This window comes from Perissodus microlepis, chromosome 22, assembly GCF_051167445.1.
Source record: "Perissodus microlepis isolate ML-2025 ecotype Zambia chromosome 22, ASM5116744v1, whole genome shotgun sequence".
Taxonomy (NCBI): domain Eukaryota; kingdom Metazoa; phylum Chordata; class Actinopteri; order Cichliformes; family Cichlidae; genus Perissodus; species Perissodus microlepis.
In genome coordinates, this window is record NC_140481.1 from 3,406,617 (window position 1) to 3,426,959 (window position 20,343).

A 20,343-nucleotide genomic window follows, 5' to 3' on the forward strand; every position below is an offset into this window, starting at 1 on the left:
GTTTACAAAAAAAACAACAACATGTAGTTCCATGTGAAAAAAAAAATATGGACAAACACAAGGCCTAATATGGAAAAAATGATATTGGGCTTTATCATGTGAGTTTATTTGAAAATTCTTGTAATTTTATTCCATAATTAATGTAATAATGTTTTCTCGTCCATTCAACAAAAGTCAAAATACTTTTATTAAACTAGTAACTGGGTTTAAAATACATTTTTTGATACACCAAGTGAATAATCAGTTTTTACATGTATTCTTACATTAAATTAATGTATTAACCCTTTTAAGGATATCCATAAAATGTTATTGTAATTACAATATACTAATAATTGCAGAATTACAGATCAATAGAGAACTTTGCTGTCAGACTGCAGGCTTTCTTATGGGAAGCAGAGTGTTCAGCTTTCAGGACCCTCTTCTGTGGAACCAGCTCCCAGCTCGGATTCCGAAGACAGACATGTTTGGTACTTAAGATTAAGATTAGGCTGAAAACCTTCTTCTTTTTTTGCTTAAATATATAGTTATGCTGTAGTAGACTTAGGCTGCATTTCTCCTTTTCTCACTTCTTTCTCTCACCATGTGTTAGACCACTCTAGATTTAATGAGTTATTAATAATCCCTGGCTGTCTGCCCCAGCATGTCTTTTGTCCTGTCTCCCTCCCTTCACCCCCAACAAGTTGCGCCTCCTTGTGCCTGGTTCTGCTGGAGGTTTTCCTTCCCACTGTTGCAACCTAGTTTAGAGGTGACTGTTGGTTGTGATTTGGCACTGTTTAAATTTGAAATGAATTAAATAGATCTTATCAAGTACCTGCTGATGGATATGAATAATTAAAGAGTTGAGCTTAATAAAACATTAGCTTTACTTTATATAATAATTTCATAATGCTGGTGCAAAACAACATTAATACAGCTCACTTTGCTGTATTTGTCCTTAATTTTTTTTAAAGTTAACAAAAAAAAGTCTAATGCTGCTGTAAGAGCGCTTTCTCACTTTATATAAATGTTCTACTTAAACTACACTGTGGTTGAATGACATAAATTAGGGAATAATACGATTTTGTTTTACACTAACAAGTCTGAAACACTTACTTCCTGTTTCAGTACTGAGTACACAGATCACATTTATAGATCGGATAGACAGGAAAAAGCAACACGAGCAGCTTCATTCACCCTTGTTTTTGATCTCATGAAGATGTACAACTTTTTTTGGCATTTATTCAAAGTATAACGAACTAAGGAGAAAGCACACCCACCATATAAAGGTGATCACTCACAACAAATATACTGATATTCCGTAACCGTTCATTGAATCCAAACCATGGCAGTAAATTGCCAGTAGCATAACAAAGTGATCTGATCCACTCGTGGTTGAGGTGAGGGTTCAGGTTTTTTGTCACATCTTTGAAAATTTGTATGAAACCTAATTTTACCACCACTAGGTGGAGATAAATGTCTTTGTCGCCAGTGGGATGGCTCTGTAGTCCAGATCAAATGAGCTGAGACATTTCCAGAGATCTGTGCATTTAGTTTATCATAAAACATGTAGATTAGGCTACATTAAATTTCAAAATAAATTTCACAGAATGAACCACGTGGCATACATAGTCCTTTGGACACATAATTGCCAGAACTGCCTCACTCACTCCAGAATATTTCAGCCTATTAACCTGAAAAGCTCTATGCTTGTTTTGGCCATGTTGTGGATTTTTGTTCTGCTGAATAATGAAACGTTGTCCGGTAAGTTCCGATGACACAGTACACCTCTGCAATCCTGGTGTTTCCAACACCTGTGTGATCATGAATAAATGCGCCAATTCAGTTTGCAAAAATACATGTGGTTTTTGGCTCCCGACCTGCATTTTTTCTTGCTGCGCAAGTAGGTGTGTTCAGCTCATTCATAAAATGTCGCTGCCAGTGAGGATATATAAAGCACAGCCCTGCAGGTTACTTATCCATCAGGTCCGTCAGGTGCAGTCATGCTTCGTTCTGTCAGCGCGCTCCGGCTCCTTGCGCTCCTGTTGCTGCTGAGCATGAGTTCAGCTGTTGAAAATAACGCCACAGAGTCCGTCAGTCCTCAGCTGGTCCTTGAAACTCAGGACCCGCCGACCGATGAAGACACAAACCAGGCGAGGAATACAGGGAGACGGCCTTCTGACTCTCTGCGTGATGGTGAGTCCAAATGGCTAAAATTAAATAATGTGATAGAAAACATCATAAAGTATTATGTGACAGTAATACAACTAAAATTGAAAAGAAAAAATTCTAGTTTGGAATAATAATATTTATTTATTTATGTATTTATTTAATTGTATTATGATGATGCAATCAGTTTAAACCTAGGTAAAAAGTAATCTTACAAAACAAAAAACTACAAGATATCCATGGAATGCAGGATTTATTAAAAAACTGTAATTAAAATACATGCAGTGCCGTGCATGGTCCACAGTGAAGCCCAAAGCCCATTGTCAATACAGATATACATCCTAGCTGCTGGTGTTGAGATTTTTGCAGGTGCATGCTGTAAATGTCTGTCTGTTGTAGATTATATAACACCTGACAGAAAACCTTTGGGATGAATTAGAATGGAGACTGTGAGCCAGGTCTTCTCTCTCAACATGGATCTGATCTGACAAATTAGCTTCTGGAAAAATGGTCAAAAACTTCCATAAGCACATAAACATAAACTGTTATAGCTGCAACGGGTGAGCCAGCATCATTTCAAACCCTGTGGATCAAGAGAAGAATATCACTCAAGTTCATATGCATGTGAAGGCAGACAAAGGAATACTTTCAGCAGTATAGTGTAGGGTCGATTGTCACATGCTTATTACTCTCACATTAGAGGGAACTGTGGGATTCTGTCGATATCCCACATTTTGTCATTTTCACTGGTGATAGTAAATTTTAATGTTGTTGTTGTGGTTTTTGTATTATAAGACCACACCAATATTAATCACTTAAAAAGTGGACTATTATTAAAAAGCTGAAAGTAATACCTTCGGGTTCAATCGTTTTTTTCACTAGGTAGCTAAAGCCATGTGATAGCTAGGTTAAAATGTTTATAAAGTTCGGGTTGGTTCTCATACATGTAACAACCAACATAGCCATAGTTATCTGTTGGAAAACACTGAACAAAATGACTGTCTTTTAAAAAATATAAGGAACCTTTGAGCTTTTTTAATGATATCAATGATACATCAGTTCAAAATACAGTCGTGGAATGTAGAATTAATTCTCACTTGTTTTTGTGGCTTTAATAAAGGCTACATTACTAAAGCTGTAAATTCCACAAGTTCACGGCTCATAAATCACAATAAAAATGTTTTAGAATCCTGCAGCAAACACTTAAAAAACCTCCTCAGAAGTTTCATAATACTAAAGCTAAGTAGACAGAGTGATGAGGACAGAGTAAAGTCACTTAGTGCAGCAAATAAATATTTTGAAGTTGGAACTTATAACTGAAAAAAAGCCTGTTTTATTTCTCTGTGAAAGAAGTCAGGCTCTATTTATATAGTTTAATGAATTTATAGCACAGTGCTGCTCCCTGCCCTGATATAAGAGAGTTCACCCATCAGTCTCTTCTCACTCTCCCTCTTGTTAATAATCACAACAGAATAACATGACATTTATTTAATTCAACTCTGGATTCCTGTGTTTAAGTGGATGGAGAGCATATATAAGGCTTCACAATCTATAACAAAAACAATACTGAGACTCTGGATATTTTCTTCTATACATGAGACATATGCCCACTTACAATAAGTGGAAGAAGAAGTATTAAAAACATGACTTTTATAATTCAAGGCAAACCCCAAATTATGGCTAATTTGTGTTGCCTTTTCTCCAAGGACTAAGAGTCATCTTTGAATCTTGTCTTGTACCTCATATAATAGTTAAAGCAGCAGCTGTGTCAAGTATGGCCGTGTGACAGGCAGAGTTGGGCCCAACTGCAGGACTCAGGGACAAACATGACACACAAGATAGGACAGTGGGGAGAAACAGACATGGAAACATGATAACAAAACATAGGCAAGACAGACTGGACATGAACGGGGCACTCCCAATATGAAAATAAGAACTATAAACAACAGTCTCAGAGGCTCTAGAAGAACAACATATTCATAATTAATTATATTTACAAAGGAATGAATAAGTCCAGGAAAAGACTCAGGACCACGACAAGCTAATGGGAAAAGGAGAATGCAATTGCCATTTTAAATGTTGGAAAAAACTGTTTTCCTAATTTCGATGTTTGAATCCATTTACTTATTTGTTATAAATCTTTTTTTTTAATTGAGAGCTGAGTGTCTTTTTCTGTAAATGCCTTTTTCCATTTAGAAACATTCATTTCAAAGTTCTCTTTTATTAACAGTTAAATTATGAAATAACTATTGATTTATAATTATTAATGTCTAAATAAAGAAAAGAAATTCAGCAGCAGTTTGTAAATACAGAAATGCACAATACATTATTAAATCACAAAATGCTTTTCATGTGCATGACTCTTGGTCCAGATATGAAACTGGTAGATACTGATTTAAAAAAGACAAACTGTGTCATGAAGTGCAGAGATGTGGAAATATAAGACTAACATGAACACGTCATAAACTGGTATCATGGGACAGTTAGTGGTGTGAATTTTAAATCATGTTAAATTCTTTTACAACAGAAATATCAGTAGCTGTTTTCCTTTAACTGGGTTTAAACCAATTCTTCACCTTCAGTTTAATGACAAATCATCACCGTTGTAAATATTTCAGTTGTCATTTTACAAATTCATATTCAGCTCTGATGCTATTTTTAGCTTCCTGAAAGTACCAGCAGGACCCCTGACACTGATTTCACTGATTTCACTGATTTCACCATGGACCTCAAATGTGCAGATCGACTCAAACTGACCCAAATTTAATATTGAGGATGTGTGTGTGTGTATATATATATGTGTTCATTTTGAATGCTACATCAACTGTATGTGCAGCGGACACAGCGAGGGTGCAATTATGTGTGTGCAAACTCAGAAATGTAGACAGTCGTAAACTGAGGTAGACCAAGGCAATAAACTCCTGCCGGGTGTTTAGAAGTCTAATGGCATTGGAGAAGAAAGAGTTCTTTAATCTACACTTCACACTTCTATACCCCTGGCCTGAGAGTAGAAGTGTGAAATTTGCTGTTGGGGGTGGGTAGGGTCGTTGAGGATGAAGGCAGCTATCCTTCATCCTTCATTCAGCTGTGAGAGGACAGTGCAATCTTAATGATCTTCTTGGGCTATGTCTACACTAATCCGGATAAATTGATAAAAGTCTAAAAACGCTCCACGTCCACACTATCATTTTCAGTCTTTTTCATCCACACTGAAAACGCTGCGTTCTTATACTGCACATGCGTAAAAAGTAGTTTGAGCTGCGTCATTTCCGTCTGCCGTTTATTTGCTTTCCAGCTCTTTGAAAAGTCAAAATGTTGAGGAAAAGTGGCGAGTTTTGTCTGGAGCTATTTGGAGCATGTACAAACTGAAATTAATCTTTAATAGGGCTGTCAAAACTGATAGCCAGCAAAACAGCTCCTGTACAAAGCCTCCCGCCATCTTAGTTGAATTGGTCACATGACTGCAGCATATGACTAAAATGCGTCACCATTTTCGAAAGCCTTTTTTTTTTTTCGAAAAAGTTTTCAAATTTATCCACTGTGGAGAGCGTTTTCAAAAAGCCCAGTTTTCCTTGTCCCAAAACGCCGTTTCAGTGTGGACGCGCCAAAACGAAGAGAAAAAGATGCGTTTTCGTTTGAAAACGTATTAGTGTGGGCGTGGCCTTGGCTGTATTCGCCAGTCTCTGCAGGCATTTGCAGTTCATAGCATTTGTGTTGCCATACCACACAGTGACACTCTCAATCATGACTGTCAGCAAAAAGCATTGTGACGCAGACGTCTTTATTCTCTAAGTCACACAGAGAAGAACGTAGCACATTGCAATACCATCTGAGGTGGGCCTGCATATGACAGGGGGTCCAAACTATGCTGTTCTGAATGTGGGCCAGCACTACCCACTTAAAACAAAACAAAAAACAATAATATATATATATATACACACACACACACACACACACACACACACTTTAGAATAACAAGAAGACTGATCCTAGCTACACATATATGTAACTCACTTTTCATGTCTTAGGGCCAGACCAGAGCCAGGTGGGCTGCAGGGAGCTGAGGTCCACGAAGTACATCTCTGATGGCCAGTGCACCAGTGTCAACCCTATCAAGGAGCTGGTGTGTGCTGGGGAGTGTCTGCCAGCTCAGCTGCTGCCCAACTGGATTGGTAGAACTCACACTGGGAGGTACTGGAGCCGCCGCGATGCTCAGGAGTGGCGCTGTGTTATCGATCGAACCAGGACCCAGCGGATCCAGCTGCAGTGCCACGATGGGAGCACGAGGACCTACAAGATAACTGTGGTGACCTCCTGCAAATGCAAGCGCTACACCAGACAGCAGAACGATTCACGACACAAGGACACATCTGGAAATACTGGTAAACAGAGGAAGAATCAGGGGAGGCCTGGACTGCTGGAGATGAATGCTGGGAGCGAGTCTGCTAACTGAAACCTGACTTCACAGCTACAAAGAAAAAACCTTCATATTGTCACTATAAATGTTTTTGTATGAACTATAAGTGTGCAAATAGTAATTAAAAATTTAAGAGGCAGAATAGATATAAACAAAGTTGAATAGTATAGTGTTATCTCCATATTTACTTTAATACAGTAATTAGTCTGTAGACCAAAATATAGCTCATTTGTTCACATGAAATATGTTTGACATCTGCAACATAGAACTTGGCTGCAACTATTCAGAAAGCAGTCTAACACCTGAGCTACAGCTGGTGACATTTGTCTAATCTTTCTGGAGAGAAGTGTTGTCTTATTTTTTCCGTACATTTTTTGAACAGCAGTGATTTTGTCACACTGACAGTATTCTTATTATTCGTATAGCGTGAATATGAGTACATGTTATATATTTTAGCTAGATGTAGAGATTTAGATTTGCTGTCCTTCTTTGGTTTTGCCTCATTGTAGCATTTAGTGTTATCTTAGCAGGAGAGCCTCTCCTAGGAAGGGTCGTGTTGGTATGAAACTTTCTTTGTGTGGATTGATGGACATCAGGTTCCAAAAGCAACAGGAAAGTGTTTTGCAGTCTCATCCATGTCTGCGCATCTCTGTAACACTTCTTGTATTGTCCTGTGAAAGTTGTTGTGATTGAGGCATGATGGCTGCAAGTCATGCTTCTTGAGGAGAGCATACTTTGTTAGTAGTTAGTGGTTATTTATAAGAAAGGGACAGGGGGTGTCAACAACCTATTCTCGACCAAATAATTGAAACACGTGCCTCTATACAATGTTTCCAGCCTTTACTGTGAATTACTGCTCATTGTGTCCAAAAATGATATGAAAAGTGATAAAGTTAAAAACAAATTTTAAAAGTAATCAATAAAGAAGTGGTAATTCTAGGATTATAGCGTTTCATGCAGCACCTGAGAGTCTCAGATATTGTTTGTAATGTAAAGGATGTTCTGTTAGCAGTGAAGGCACAGTGTAATCAAATAGTTTATCAGTTCAGGGTTTTGGTTTATGTTGGAAGTATGTATAAAGATTTTTTTTATTTTAAAAAATAGAAAACAATAATCAGTTAGACAGATATCATCTATTTTGTACCAGAACAGTTCTGTTTTACATCTCTTTTTGCATTTTCTGAAATAATAAAAATTTGTTTCAGTGCTGTGGTTCTGATATAATGCTGCAGGAATGCTAGACAGGTTTGTTTTTTTTAACATTTATTTATTGGTTTTAACCGGTTTTACATGTTGCACCGTGAACATTAAAAATAAAATAAAATAAAAAAATACCACAACAACAACAGAAACAACATAGTAATAGAAACAAAAACAAAGCAAACCATAACAGAAGGGAAGGACAGATATACAAATCAAGTTAGAGTTTCAGGCTGTTAAGTCCACAGTGTGCACGCTGCAGTTCTACAAGTTGTAGAATTTTGACCATACAGTCCAAAATGTGTCCAGTTTATTTCTTAATGCATAAGTTATTTTCTCCATAGATCGTATAGATGTCAGTCCACATATTTTTTGATTTTTCCAGCACATAGCAATACAGCGCTTGGCTTCCAAAAGTCCAGTCGTTAACAGAGCTCTATTGTTTGCAGCAGGTACAAAATTATTCGGGTATATATTTAAAATACATATTTTAGGATGAAGTGGAATCAACAGACTCAACAGATTTATTACCTTTTCCCAAAAGATTTTCACATGTGGACACTCCCATATACAGTGAAATAAAGAGCCCCTGTCCACTCCACACAGGTGTCTGGGATGTTTGAATTACAATAATGCATTTTTGACGGAGTAAGATATTGTCTTGTTAACCATTTATATTGAAGTAGTCGAGATTGCACATTAATTGTCTGACTCTGGGCCAAGGAGCATGATTTATACCACTCATCATCAGATATATCCATTTGCAAATCATTCCTCCAAGCCTCTAAAATAGACTGTGTTGATTCTTTGGAATTTTCCATAAATAATTTGTACAATGCAGAAACTTGGCCCCTCCCATTTACATGCTTTATAACTGTGTTCTCTAGAGAGGAGTAGGTGGGGATTTCTAAGCTGTTACCTTGTGTGGTTAAGATAAAATTTATTAATTGAAGAAATTTAAAAAAATGTTTGACAGGAATAGAAAAAGTACTTCTAAGTTGTTCAAAAGACATAAGAGTATTATTCCTAAATATATCAGACACTTTTCTTATACCTTGATCGAACCAAAATTTAAAACCTGCATCCGCCCTACCAGGAGGAAAGCTGTTATTTCCAAATATCGGAGTAAACCGAGACAGTTGGATCATTTCTCCCAAGTAGTTATGTATTTCAAACCAGATCATTATAGTGTTTTTAAAAAGGGGTTCTTAGTTTGCTTATTTAGTGTCTTCCTGTCGGCTGAGTAAAGATATAAGGTAGGGGGGATTTTGATTTCTGTGGACTCCATAGAAACCCACACTGGAATTTGCTCATTAGCAAAATAAAACATTGCCGCTCTGATTTGAGCAGCCCAGAAGTACCACTTTAAATTTGGAAGTTGTAAACCCCCTCTTTCATAAGGAAGGTATAATAATGAGATTCTGAGTCTTGGTCTTCTGTTGTTCCAAATAAAGTTTCGGAATAGTTTTTGCAAATCTAAGAAGAAAGAGTTTGGTGGAGAGAGAGGTATTGATTGAAAAAGGTAAAGATATTTTGGCAAAATTGACATTTTTAGTATATTAATACGACCAATTAAAGATATTGGTAGTTTCATCCATCTGTTTAGAAGTGTAGTAACTGACGTCGTTAAGGAATTATAATTGGATGCAAGAATATTTTCAATTGAGTGAGTTAATTTCACACCCAGATAAGTAAACCCATGTTCAGATAGCAGAAAGGGAGTATTGATTGGAGGATTTTGTCGTTCATTTTTATTCAAAAATAATATTTCGGATTTATCAAAATTTATTTTATAACCCGAAAATGTACTAAATGTATTAATGAGAGTTAATATGGATGCTATTGATTTGTTTAAATTAGTGCAGAACAGGATCACATCATCTGCATATAGGGCAATACGGTGGTCAATAGGGATGGGTATTGATAAGATTTTCACGATTCCGATTCCATTTTCGATTCTGTTTAACGATTCGATTCTTTATCGATTCTCCTATCGATTCTTATTTTTAAAAAAGGAGAACACTAAGGTCGATTAGCTTAGAACTTTGTTTTATATCTTCTCTTTGAACAAGATAGAAATTTAGGAGTAACATGGCCTTACAAACCCAACAGTGAGATCTTAAGAGATCCACAACCTACGGCTCTTCAATGGGGTGTCACAGGGTCCCCAGGAAAAAAAATTGTAAATGTAAAATAATAAAATAAATATTCTTCTGTAGCAATAACAAAGTATAACATAAATTATTCTGTAGCAATTACACAAGAATATCCAGTAATGTCCCTGCCTACAATTAAACACATTCACTTACAATCGGGGGCATCTGCTGTGGCAAATGGGTGCAAGCCTTTTACCACAAACTCAGTCACTGCTTGGTGACATTCATCTATCCTGGCCTGAAAGGAGACGCTACCGGTAGACTGCAGCAAGAACTGCCAGCATCTGAGCCAACCAGACTCTGTCTCTCTCATCATGGTCACCTAAATGCACAGTAATGGCAGGTTTTGTAATAAGGCAGATTGCGCTAACATAATATGCACTGTTAGTTGATTATTTACCTGCCGCATTAACGGGAGAGGACGTGCAAACGTTACCGCTGCTGCTGGGTTGAGATTCACGAGTCCGGAGCGGAATTAAAAACACGACATTCATTTAAGGTTATCGCGTGTTTTGTGAGCAAATGCTTTTGCATATTCGTAGTGTTTCCTCCCTTAAATGAAATATCTACTTTGCAAGTATTGCAAGTTGCCCTGTTGTCATCCGTTCTTGTAAAGTATAACCAAACTTTTGAGCGTTTGAGCCGCCGTGTTTCCTGCCAGGTAAATGACGCTCCGCAACGTGGTGACGTCATTCGGGGCGACTGGAATCGATAAGGGAATCGTTTGCAAAAATGGCAAACAATTCCAAGGAATTGAAACAGTGGGAACCGGTTCTCAACAAGAACCGGTTTTCGATACCCATCCCTAGTGGTCAACATTTCCTACTTTAATTCCTGATATGTTTTTATGATTCCGAATTTCCATCGCAAGAGGCTCAGTTGCCAAGGTGAACAAGAGAGGTGACAAGGGGCACCCTTGTCTAGTTCCACGATATAATCTGAATGGTGCAGAAAAAAGACCACTAGTTAAAATCTCTGCTTGAGGGTTGAAGTATATCAACTGAATCCATTTTAAAAATCTGTTTCCAATACCAAACTTTTTCAAAACTTCAAATAAGAACGGCCATTTGATCCTGTCGAAGGCTTTTTCCGCATCCATTGAGATTAATGCATTGTCTCTTTTTTCTCATAAATGATATTCATGACCCTCCGTATAGTGTGAAACCCCTGCCTCCCCTGGATAAAGCCATTCTGGTCTGAATGAATCATTTTGGGCAAGAGTGTCTCTAATCTCATAGCTAATAGTTTGCAAAGTATCTTGTAATCATAATTCAACAGTGAGATTGGTCTATAAGAACTACAATGTGTTGCTGGCTTATTAGGTTTCAGTAACAAAGTAATTGTTGCAACATTAAGTGAAGGGGGGGGAGACCCAGATTCAAATGATTCCTGATACATATCCAGTAAAGGCTGGATTCATTTATCTTTAAATATTTTAAATATTTCTATTGGTAATGCGTCAGGTCCAGGAGTTTTGCCCCCTTTCATGTTCCTTATAGCATTAGTAATTTCTTCTACTGTTATATTAAGCTCTAGTTCATCCATATCGTTTTCTGGTAGTCTAGGAAAATGCAGCTGATCCAAAAAAAAATTTTGTTTTGATGAAAATGACTTTAAATGCTCAGTTTTGTACAGCTGTTTATAAAAAGTACAAAAATAGTCATTAATATGTTTAAGATCAGCTGTGATCTGTCCTTCATCTGTTCTTCCAGCCTGAGCATGTTTAATACGCCAAGCCAGTATTTTACTTGCTTTTTCACCCTGTCAATATGACTGTTTCAGTCTTAGTAAACTTTTAGTAGCTTTATTTAATGACAAAATATTAAATTTAGCTCTGAGTTTATTTAACTCTAGAATTAGAGCTTTCGATTTGGATATAAATATCTCTTCCTCGATATCTTTTATCTTTTTCTCCAAATGGACCAGTTCCATCCTGGATGCTTTATGTTTAAAGCTTGTAAAACTGATCATTTGCCCTCTCAGGAAAGCTTTAAAGGCTTCCCATTTTATAGTCAGGTTTACTGCAAACAGGAACTCCCTAACAACAGAGGCATTAGTCAGTGATGAATATCTATTTTAAACAGCAGCCTTTACTTTGCTTTATTGTGTAGGGGATACCTTCCCCTCCAGGCTAGTGGAGGTTCTTACAGCTGTAGCAAACATTTTTATTGGTGTTTTATTGTCTCATCTATCCATTCATTTTTTTTTCCCCTATAAGAACTGTAGCCAAAGAAAGACAGTTAAAAGAATCACCTGCACTAGACAACAACAGGATGTTTCATTTGTGTTTTCCCCACAGGGATAAGGATTGATGCCCCTTTGTCTGTTATATCCTGTAGGTAGACTTTTAAACCAGATCACGTCTGGAATGTTGTTCAGCAGCTCAGCGGAAAACACTTTGCAACCTTTTTCAGGTTATCTTTTAACAGAATTTGAATATTTAGTAGCAGAAACTAACTGTAAATACATTTACTCAAATACTGTGGAGTTTATACTTTTCTTGTTTTTAATTTGTTTTTTAAATTGTTTCAAATTTGAAATGGAAGCATCTGGATGACCTGTGATTGATAGAACCATAAATTCTGCTCCCTGCTAAATTCGAACCATTAGCCCGTCCACTGCTGCTTAATCGCACTTAGGTTATGTAGTAGGACAATGATCCAAGAAACAGCAGCTACCTCTGAATAGCTCAAAGAAGAAGAAGAAAACGGTTGTTCATGACTATGACTGATTTACAGTTTTTCTCAGTTGCTTTGGTGCATTTCTCACAACAGAATTGATCTCTGCACCACTACTAAGGCTCTTCTCAAAACAATTAGTGCAAACTGCAAAACATGGTGGATAACTTGCAAAAGTGAGTCACTTCATCAAAAAGAAAAGTCAGTTGTTCAAAAGCAAGTCAGTTGTTCAAAATAAGTAGTCAATGCTCCAAAAGCAAGTCCCTTAATCAAAACAGATAATATATCCATCAAAAGCAAGTACTTATATCAATCAAAGTTTCAGGGCTGTCACAATTACAAGTCATTACACCAGCACCTTTGGTCACAAAATCAAATGGTTTGAACATGTTCTCATTGTGACGGATTTCTTTGTAGGTGCTTCCCAATGACATGTCAAGTCTGGACAGCATGCATGGCATGTTGAAAACCATAAATTGTAAAGGAAAATCAAGACACTTCATATGCACTCTTGATAATATTTAATTGAAACTGTTCACAGCATTGTGCAACTGGGGAAATACAGTAAATCAAACATTTTACAGCAAACATAAACTCACTTAGACAGTAAACCTTACTGCAGTAGTTATGAAACAAAAAAACCCCTGAAAAAACAGACATTGCTGCATATCAATCATTGATATCTAGACGCTCCCATCTGTCTGCCCACATATTTGCATCAACATCACAGCGAATGTCAGCTCTATCGATGCATCGGGGAAAGTATCTTCTGGAGTGTCGAATCCACCCTCTGCAGGACTCTGCTGTGATGTCATCACAAGCTGCATCCATAGCTGCTAGCAGGGTCATTTGGGTATGTGGATGCCTGTCATATACCTTCCACCTCCAGGAAGAGAAAAACTCCTCAATTGGATTTAGGAATGGAGTGTAAGGAGGAAGAAACTCCATAAGCATCCTGTCGTGTGCTGCAAACCACTGCCTGACTACAGCAGAGTGATGGAAGCTAACATTATCCCAAACCACTACATACATTGTCCGATTGTCACCAGGATCATCCCTTTCATTTTTTGGGATTAGGTCCCTATAAAGAGCGCCCAGAAAAGCCAACAGGTGTTGTGTATTGTATGCACCAATACGAGGAATATGGGTGTGAACGCCATTTTCTGAGATTGCTGCACACATTGTAATATTTCCTCCTCGTTGGCCTGGGACATCAGTGGTGGCTCTTTCTCCAATGTGATTTCGTCCACGCCGTCTGCCTTTTGCGAGATTGAATCCCGCTTTGTCAACATATACAAACGTGTGCAGGGGTTCCCTGGCCTCCAATTCCAGGATACGCTATACAAAGGATGACAATAAAAAAGTCTGTAATGGTGCATTTGGCACAACAGATTGTACAGTTTGAATTGTAAATAGGATTACAGTAACATGCATAAATGTAAGTGCAGTACATGGCCTAAACTTTTACAGTAAACAGAGGTACATATGCAAACATGTTTTACCTGTACATACTGGTGACGGAGCTCCTTCACTCGATCACTGTTCCGTTCAAATGGTACTTTGTACAATTGCTTCATGGACATTTCATTCCGTCTGAGGACTCTGTCTATGGTGGAAATTGATATTGACTGAATATTTCCGAAGATGGTGTCATCTTCTACGGCAGTTCTTTGTATTTCTCTCAGTCTCAAAGCGTTGTTTGCAGCCACCATTGCTTTTCTTTCCTCTTGCTGCGGAGTCAAAAGTGGACCTCTTCCACCTCTTCTAGGTTGTCTGGCAGTCCTTTTTGAGATGCAGATGACAAAACACAAACATAAATGCCACACCTGGGCCAAGTCTGCGCTTCAGTTACAGTACGTCTATATGTAAAGATCTATAAGGTCATGTCCTAATGCAAGTCTCCTGTATGACTATGAAAGTGCAGAGCAAATTAGTTTGTGCTGAATAACTACATTATAGTATGCTCACCTGTTTTCCCGACGAAATGTCTGAATAATAGAACTTACAGTAGTTCTCCCAACATTTGGCTGCACCCTTCGACCAGCCTCGGCCATTGTGAGGCCATGGTTTATCACATGATCCACAAGTGTTGCCCTGATTTCGTCAGGAACGTGTCTATGTGGTTGGCCTCTTCTTACCCAGTTTTGTCCTCGTCCTCCACCGATCCTCACCCCTCTTCCACAAGGCTGACGTTCCATGTTCTGCAGTTTTGTAGATTCAGTATGCACCTCATGCCAATCCTGTCTGTTGGTTTACATTATATATATACTTGTAGAGTAGGGGATACTGTAATGCGATTCACCTGTGACTGAGTAGAAGAGGCTTTTCATTGGTTGCAAGTAAGAGTAACACACACCAATTTTCATTAGTGTGAGATAAGGTTCACCTGAGAAAAGTAATTTATGGAGATTTTCATGGAAACTCCTTAAAAATAGGTTTTTCAAAATGGGTGTACAAATTGTTTGACAAGATGTTCAACAATTTTGAGTGCACTGACACAAGCAATGAAATGAAGACTATTAGTTGTAAGGACAATGACTATTCAGCCGGTACAAGTATAAATAATTGTGACATTCATGATAGAAGCAAGGAGATAGTGATGAATAGCAAGTCAAAAGTGACCATTCTTTAGATATTTGTACTTACTCAACTGCTTCATGTCCAAAGGCATTTGCCTTTGAACATGAAACCGCCACAAGGTTGTGCCAAAACGACTACATGTTGTGGAGGTTGAACTAACTATTGTGCAAAGTTTAATTCTGTTGTGAGAAATGCACCAAAGCAACTGAGAAAAACTGTAAAATAATTCTGTGTCTTTCAAAATTTACCCTGAGCGTAATAGCGATTGCCAGTTTCTGCAAACTGATTGGTTGATTGCAGTTCTTTCAAGGTTTAAGGTTATCGGGTTAAGGGGGCAATTACTTTTTTCACAGGCAGCATGGTGGTTAGCACTGTTGCCTCACAGCAAGAAGGTCCTGAGCTTGACTCCAACATCTGGCCGGTGCCTTTTGGTGTGGACTTTTCATGTCCTCCCCAGTTTGCGTGGGTTCTCTCGAGCTTTGCCAAAGTCCAAAGATATGCAATTAGCGGGTTTAACTGGTGCTTCGAAATTGCCCATAGTTGTGAATGTGAGTGTCTGTCCTTTTGGTTTCACTGTTAGACCTGACTCCCTCTCATATACGTTTATACAGATGTATAAATAAAGTCAGTATGTTCTACTGACTTTTATTCCTTTTCCCTCCAAAGCATATCTCCTCCTCTCCAGGGTCTCTTCCATCTGCCTCCAACCCGCACTACAGATCACAATATCATCTGCAAATATGATAGTCCACTCCTGCCTGACTTCATCTGTCAGCTTGTCCATCATCATCTCAAGCAAGAAGGAGCTCAAAGCTAATCTCGTGCAATATTCAATATGTTGCAGTACCAGAGTCCCTCTCTTCGCATCCTATCATATGCTTTCGCTGGATCCACAAACACAAAGTGCAAGTCCTTCTCCATCTTCCCCAGCATAGAGCCTTACTGCTGTTCACAGACTCTCACCTTACCTTAACGTAAATTCATCTCAGCATCCTGCAATTGTTACCCCAGCTCTGCACATCACCTTGTTTTTGAACACCGCAAACATCATACTTGTCCATTCCTCAGGCATCTTCTCACTGTTTAACACACAGAATGTGCATAAACATGCTTATTGATTCCCAATATTGTCGCAGTTACTTATTGTATATATTAGACATGCAAACTTCCTGTCGCTACGTCTGACAATCAGCCAGCTAAACAAAAAACTACCAGTACATAAGCTAACATTATGCCAGCAAATGCTAGGATAGTGTCCTACATAGTACACTTTCCCACTGATGAAAGGTTTGATTACATTCTCACATCACATGAGTTCACTGAACAAGTGTTCACATTCAACAATGTTCGATTAAGTCAGTTCATTTTGGTGTTGGCTCTTGCTGTGGTATTGTATAACTTCCTGTTCCTGTTACAACACACATTGGTGTTTTGTGTAGCTTATCTACATGTATTATTGTAAGGTCTTGTCAGATGTTTAGCTACTCCTCAGCCTCCTTTAGTAATACCGATGATTGTAAGAAGTGTAGCCTAACTGCAGCTCTGGAGGCCAGGCTCAATGAATTGGAGACCTGTCTCCATAGCCTGGAAAATCCTTCAGTTGGCCAGGTGGTGTAGGCAAAGGTTGCTTAGTCAATATTAGGTCACCCCCAGCAGATTGTCCCGAACAGCTAGGAAACCAGGGGGGCTGGGTGATGGTGAGAAGGACGCATAGTCCTAAAAGGAAGCCCCAGTACACCACCAAACCAACTACATTTGAAATCGTTTTGATTTCAGGTCGTAGTGATAGATCAGCTATATCAAGTGATAGCAACACCAGGAAGAAGTACTTGCTAAAATTTGGTATATATATCCAAAAACGCTTGAGCAGTGTAGCAGAGCTCGTCATCCGATGTTGTTCAGGGAGTAAGGAAACTGTGGGCAAAGTAGAACAGATGAGTGACACTCTGTACCTGTAAACAAGGCACTTTGCTATATGACCCAGGTCACTCGAGGCGCTACAAACAAATGTTCCTGTTAGTTCAAACAGTGCAGCGAAACATGCCCTGAAGCTACAATTACATGGCTATTGATCCACCTCTTAACCACAGGATTATAACACTTTATTTGAACAGATTCCACATCCTGCCAAACCCCTTTACCTAGGTGTCAGGAAGCTGTGTCCAAACAATCTAGAACAAGCAGCAATTAATCAAAAGAAAACATTGTCTCATGATCAGTTTGGTCTTAGCGACACTATTGCTTACTAAGCCCCCTCTAACATAAGACTTAATCTTCTTCTTTCCTATATTATTACATTTCAGAGGCATTTTTTCATATGTTCTATACATCAAAGAGAGGGTGAGAACCACATCAAAGCTGCAGAAATTCATCTTCTGCAAACATGCAAAGTAAAAAGACCAAAATAGAATCATACAAAGGTCTGTTTCATTGAGCGTCCTGAAGCCTGAAGCTGTGAAAGGTACCTGCTGCTGAAAGTCTGCGTGTTCTGCACTCAATAGCCTCGAATAGTCAAAGAGAGGTTAATCTCTCTACTGCAGACACACCTGTTTTCCATTCAGCCAGAATGTTATCTAAGCATTCCTTCATAGCCACAACACTCAGAAAACCCTGGCCAGACAAAGATGTCTGTGTTTGACATGCCTTCTATCTCTAGTAGACCCAATAATAATAATACGTATAGACAGACAGACAGACAGACAGACAGATAGATAGATAGATAGATAGATAGATAGATAGATAGATAGATAGATAGATAGATAGATAGATAGATAGATAGATAGATAGATAGATAGATAGATAGATAGATAGATAGATAGTTTCAAGAATGGACATGATTGCATTCCTATCTCACTTTCACACAGACTGTTTATCTGTTGGCAGCTTTTCACTAAAAATAACAAAATGATTGTGATGTTTCTATACGTTCTGCAAAAAAATATTCATGTATGTGGGGTTAACGTGTCCTGGAAGTGACTATTTCACAACTTCCATAAGGACAGTTGTGAGCTCTATCTTACATGTTGCATCACAGATCTTATTAATGACTCGCACAGTGATGCAGTAGTTATCACTGTCGCTTCAGAGCAAGAACTATGTATGCAACACTGAATTAGATTAGGAGTAGATGGACAGATAAACGATAAGATGGCCTATTATGAATACACATTAAGAATACAGAGTTTCCTATACACAAAGCTGTCTTATTGTAACACACGCACAACCCCTGCAGTCAGAAGAACATAAAAGCTGTGCTGTTGTTCTTTTTCAGGTATTAGGTGACTCCACAGAATGCTCAAGGAGGATTTGATAGCCTTGTTTCTATCTTGATGATCTCACCCCCTCTAAAAACTACTTTAGAATTAACATGCTCCTAAACTACAGCTCAAGACACTATTGCCTGAACGATCTGTTCATCTGAGATAACCACCAGAAAAGCTTCAGTACTTAAAACAGTTTAAGACGCTAGAACTGAGAACATTTGACTTTCCACCAATGTATACCTGAACTGTCTTGCTTTAATTCTTGAGAACTGACTGATATCTTGGGCTGTTTAAACAAAGACATACTTTGAGTCTGGTGAGGTGAATGTAACAAGCGCCAAAGGATCTAAATATGTAACCAAGGATGTGGTTTGTCATTTCATTCACCAAACTTTGGCAGTACACAAATGTGCACATAGGAGATGAATCTTAAAACTTTTCTTGATTTTATCACTAATTTAAAAAACTTACAATATGAAGGCAGGTTATACTTTAAAGACTAAACAACATTATAAAAAAAGAAAGAAAAGAAAGCGCCAACAGTCCCATATATGACTTGACCCAAGGAGAATTTTACCTTGGATACGAGACTTCCATTGAAAAGCATCAGAAAGTTTACTTTTAAAGTGTGACAGGTTACAGTGTGTACCAAGTCAGAAACACAGTTCATGACCTGGGAACAAATCACCAAATCATTCTCCCTCTGACACCATCGCATGCAAATTTGTCCCTGCAGCTTTGCCAACATGCATTTTTTAATAGGATAGAAAATGTCATCTCCAGCATTTTGATTACTGTGATTAATAATATGTATTTTCAGTGACTTTAAATTGTTGCATTTAACTAATATAAAACACCTGTACCTGTTCAATAAATAAAAATGTTCAAAATGAGTATTTAATTAATTAATACTCAAAATTCTGGAACAAGAAAAACGAAGTAAAACAAAACAATCTAAATTTGTATACCTGCAAGAACTGGGACAGAAAAGTGAGACCAAACCTTTTTCAGGCTAAAAACACGTTTGTTCGTAATGATTGTGTTTGTCATGTTTAATTTACACGTTTTCACTGGGTTTCATGCAGCCAGAGCTGTGTAGGTGACCTCACCATCATGACATATGTGTATATCCATTATCACCACACAAAGCCTCTCCACCTTCATCCTGATGAAATTTTGCCTTGAAGAATCAAGGTGTCTGCTTACAAGCCTTTCCCAGGGATCTGTGACAGTGACTTTACTCCAGCTTTTTTTGTACCTCTTTGATACCACTGAAAAGAAAAATCCACTCCATAACTGTCCTGTTCATGCCATTACTGAAGTAGGTTTTTTTTCCATCCATTTTGCACTAAAATGATCTCCAATTACTCCAAAACGTCGTGTTGGTAATATCACATCGTTGGCTAAACAGAAGAACCTGGAGGGCTTAAAGGAAGCCCATTTGCTAAATTTTGCATCTCAGAAACTAGAAATTTGAGATTGATCTTTTATACTTTTCTTCAGCCCAGAGTAAGTGTGAAATCCAAGAGAGGGTAGTGGGGTCCTTGACAGCAGCCATGCTTGCTGCTTGTGTCTATGAGAACTATGACAGGGCTTAGTGTATTCCCATGGGAGCAGAGGCATGGAAAATGAAGACAATGCAGCAGGGAATACAGAGCTCTAAAGAAACTGAGTAAACTGAACAGGCATGAGAAAGTGGGGTCTCTTCTTAGTCCAAGTAACACTTTGACACTGTGTTTTTTTAAATAGTCTAGAGCATCATTTACATTTAGCTAATGGACTGCAAGTACAGCAACACAGACGTTTGGGAAAACTGTCCTCAGTCATTTTCTATCAAGAACCAAAAACCCATTGAAATCAAGTACAATAGGATTTAACAACAAAATGAACTAAGTGAGACATTA

At 38.2% G+C, this 20,343-nt stretch overlaps 1 protein-coding gene across 1 annotated transcript; it reads left to right on the forward strand.

Moving 5' to 3' along the window:
• The first annotated feature begins 1,841 nt into the window (after nt 1-1,841).
• LOC146362417 (sclerostin domain-containing protein 1-like) lies at nt 1,842-7,700 on the forward strand. The gene is made up of 2 exons (XM_084919617.1): nt 1,842-2,172; nt 6,174-7,700. The coding sequence occupies exons 1-2, from the start codon at nt 1,980-1,982 to the stop codon at nt 6,596-6,598; spliced, it is 618 nt and encodes a 205-aa protein (XP_084775743.1). The 5' UTR covers nt 1,842-1,979; the 3' UTR covers nt 6,599-7,700.
• The last annotated feature ends 12,643 nt before the right edge of the window (nt 7,701-20,343 follow it).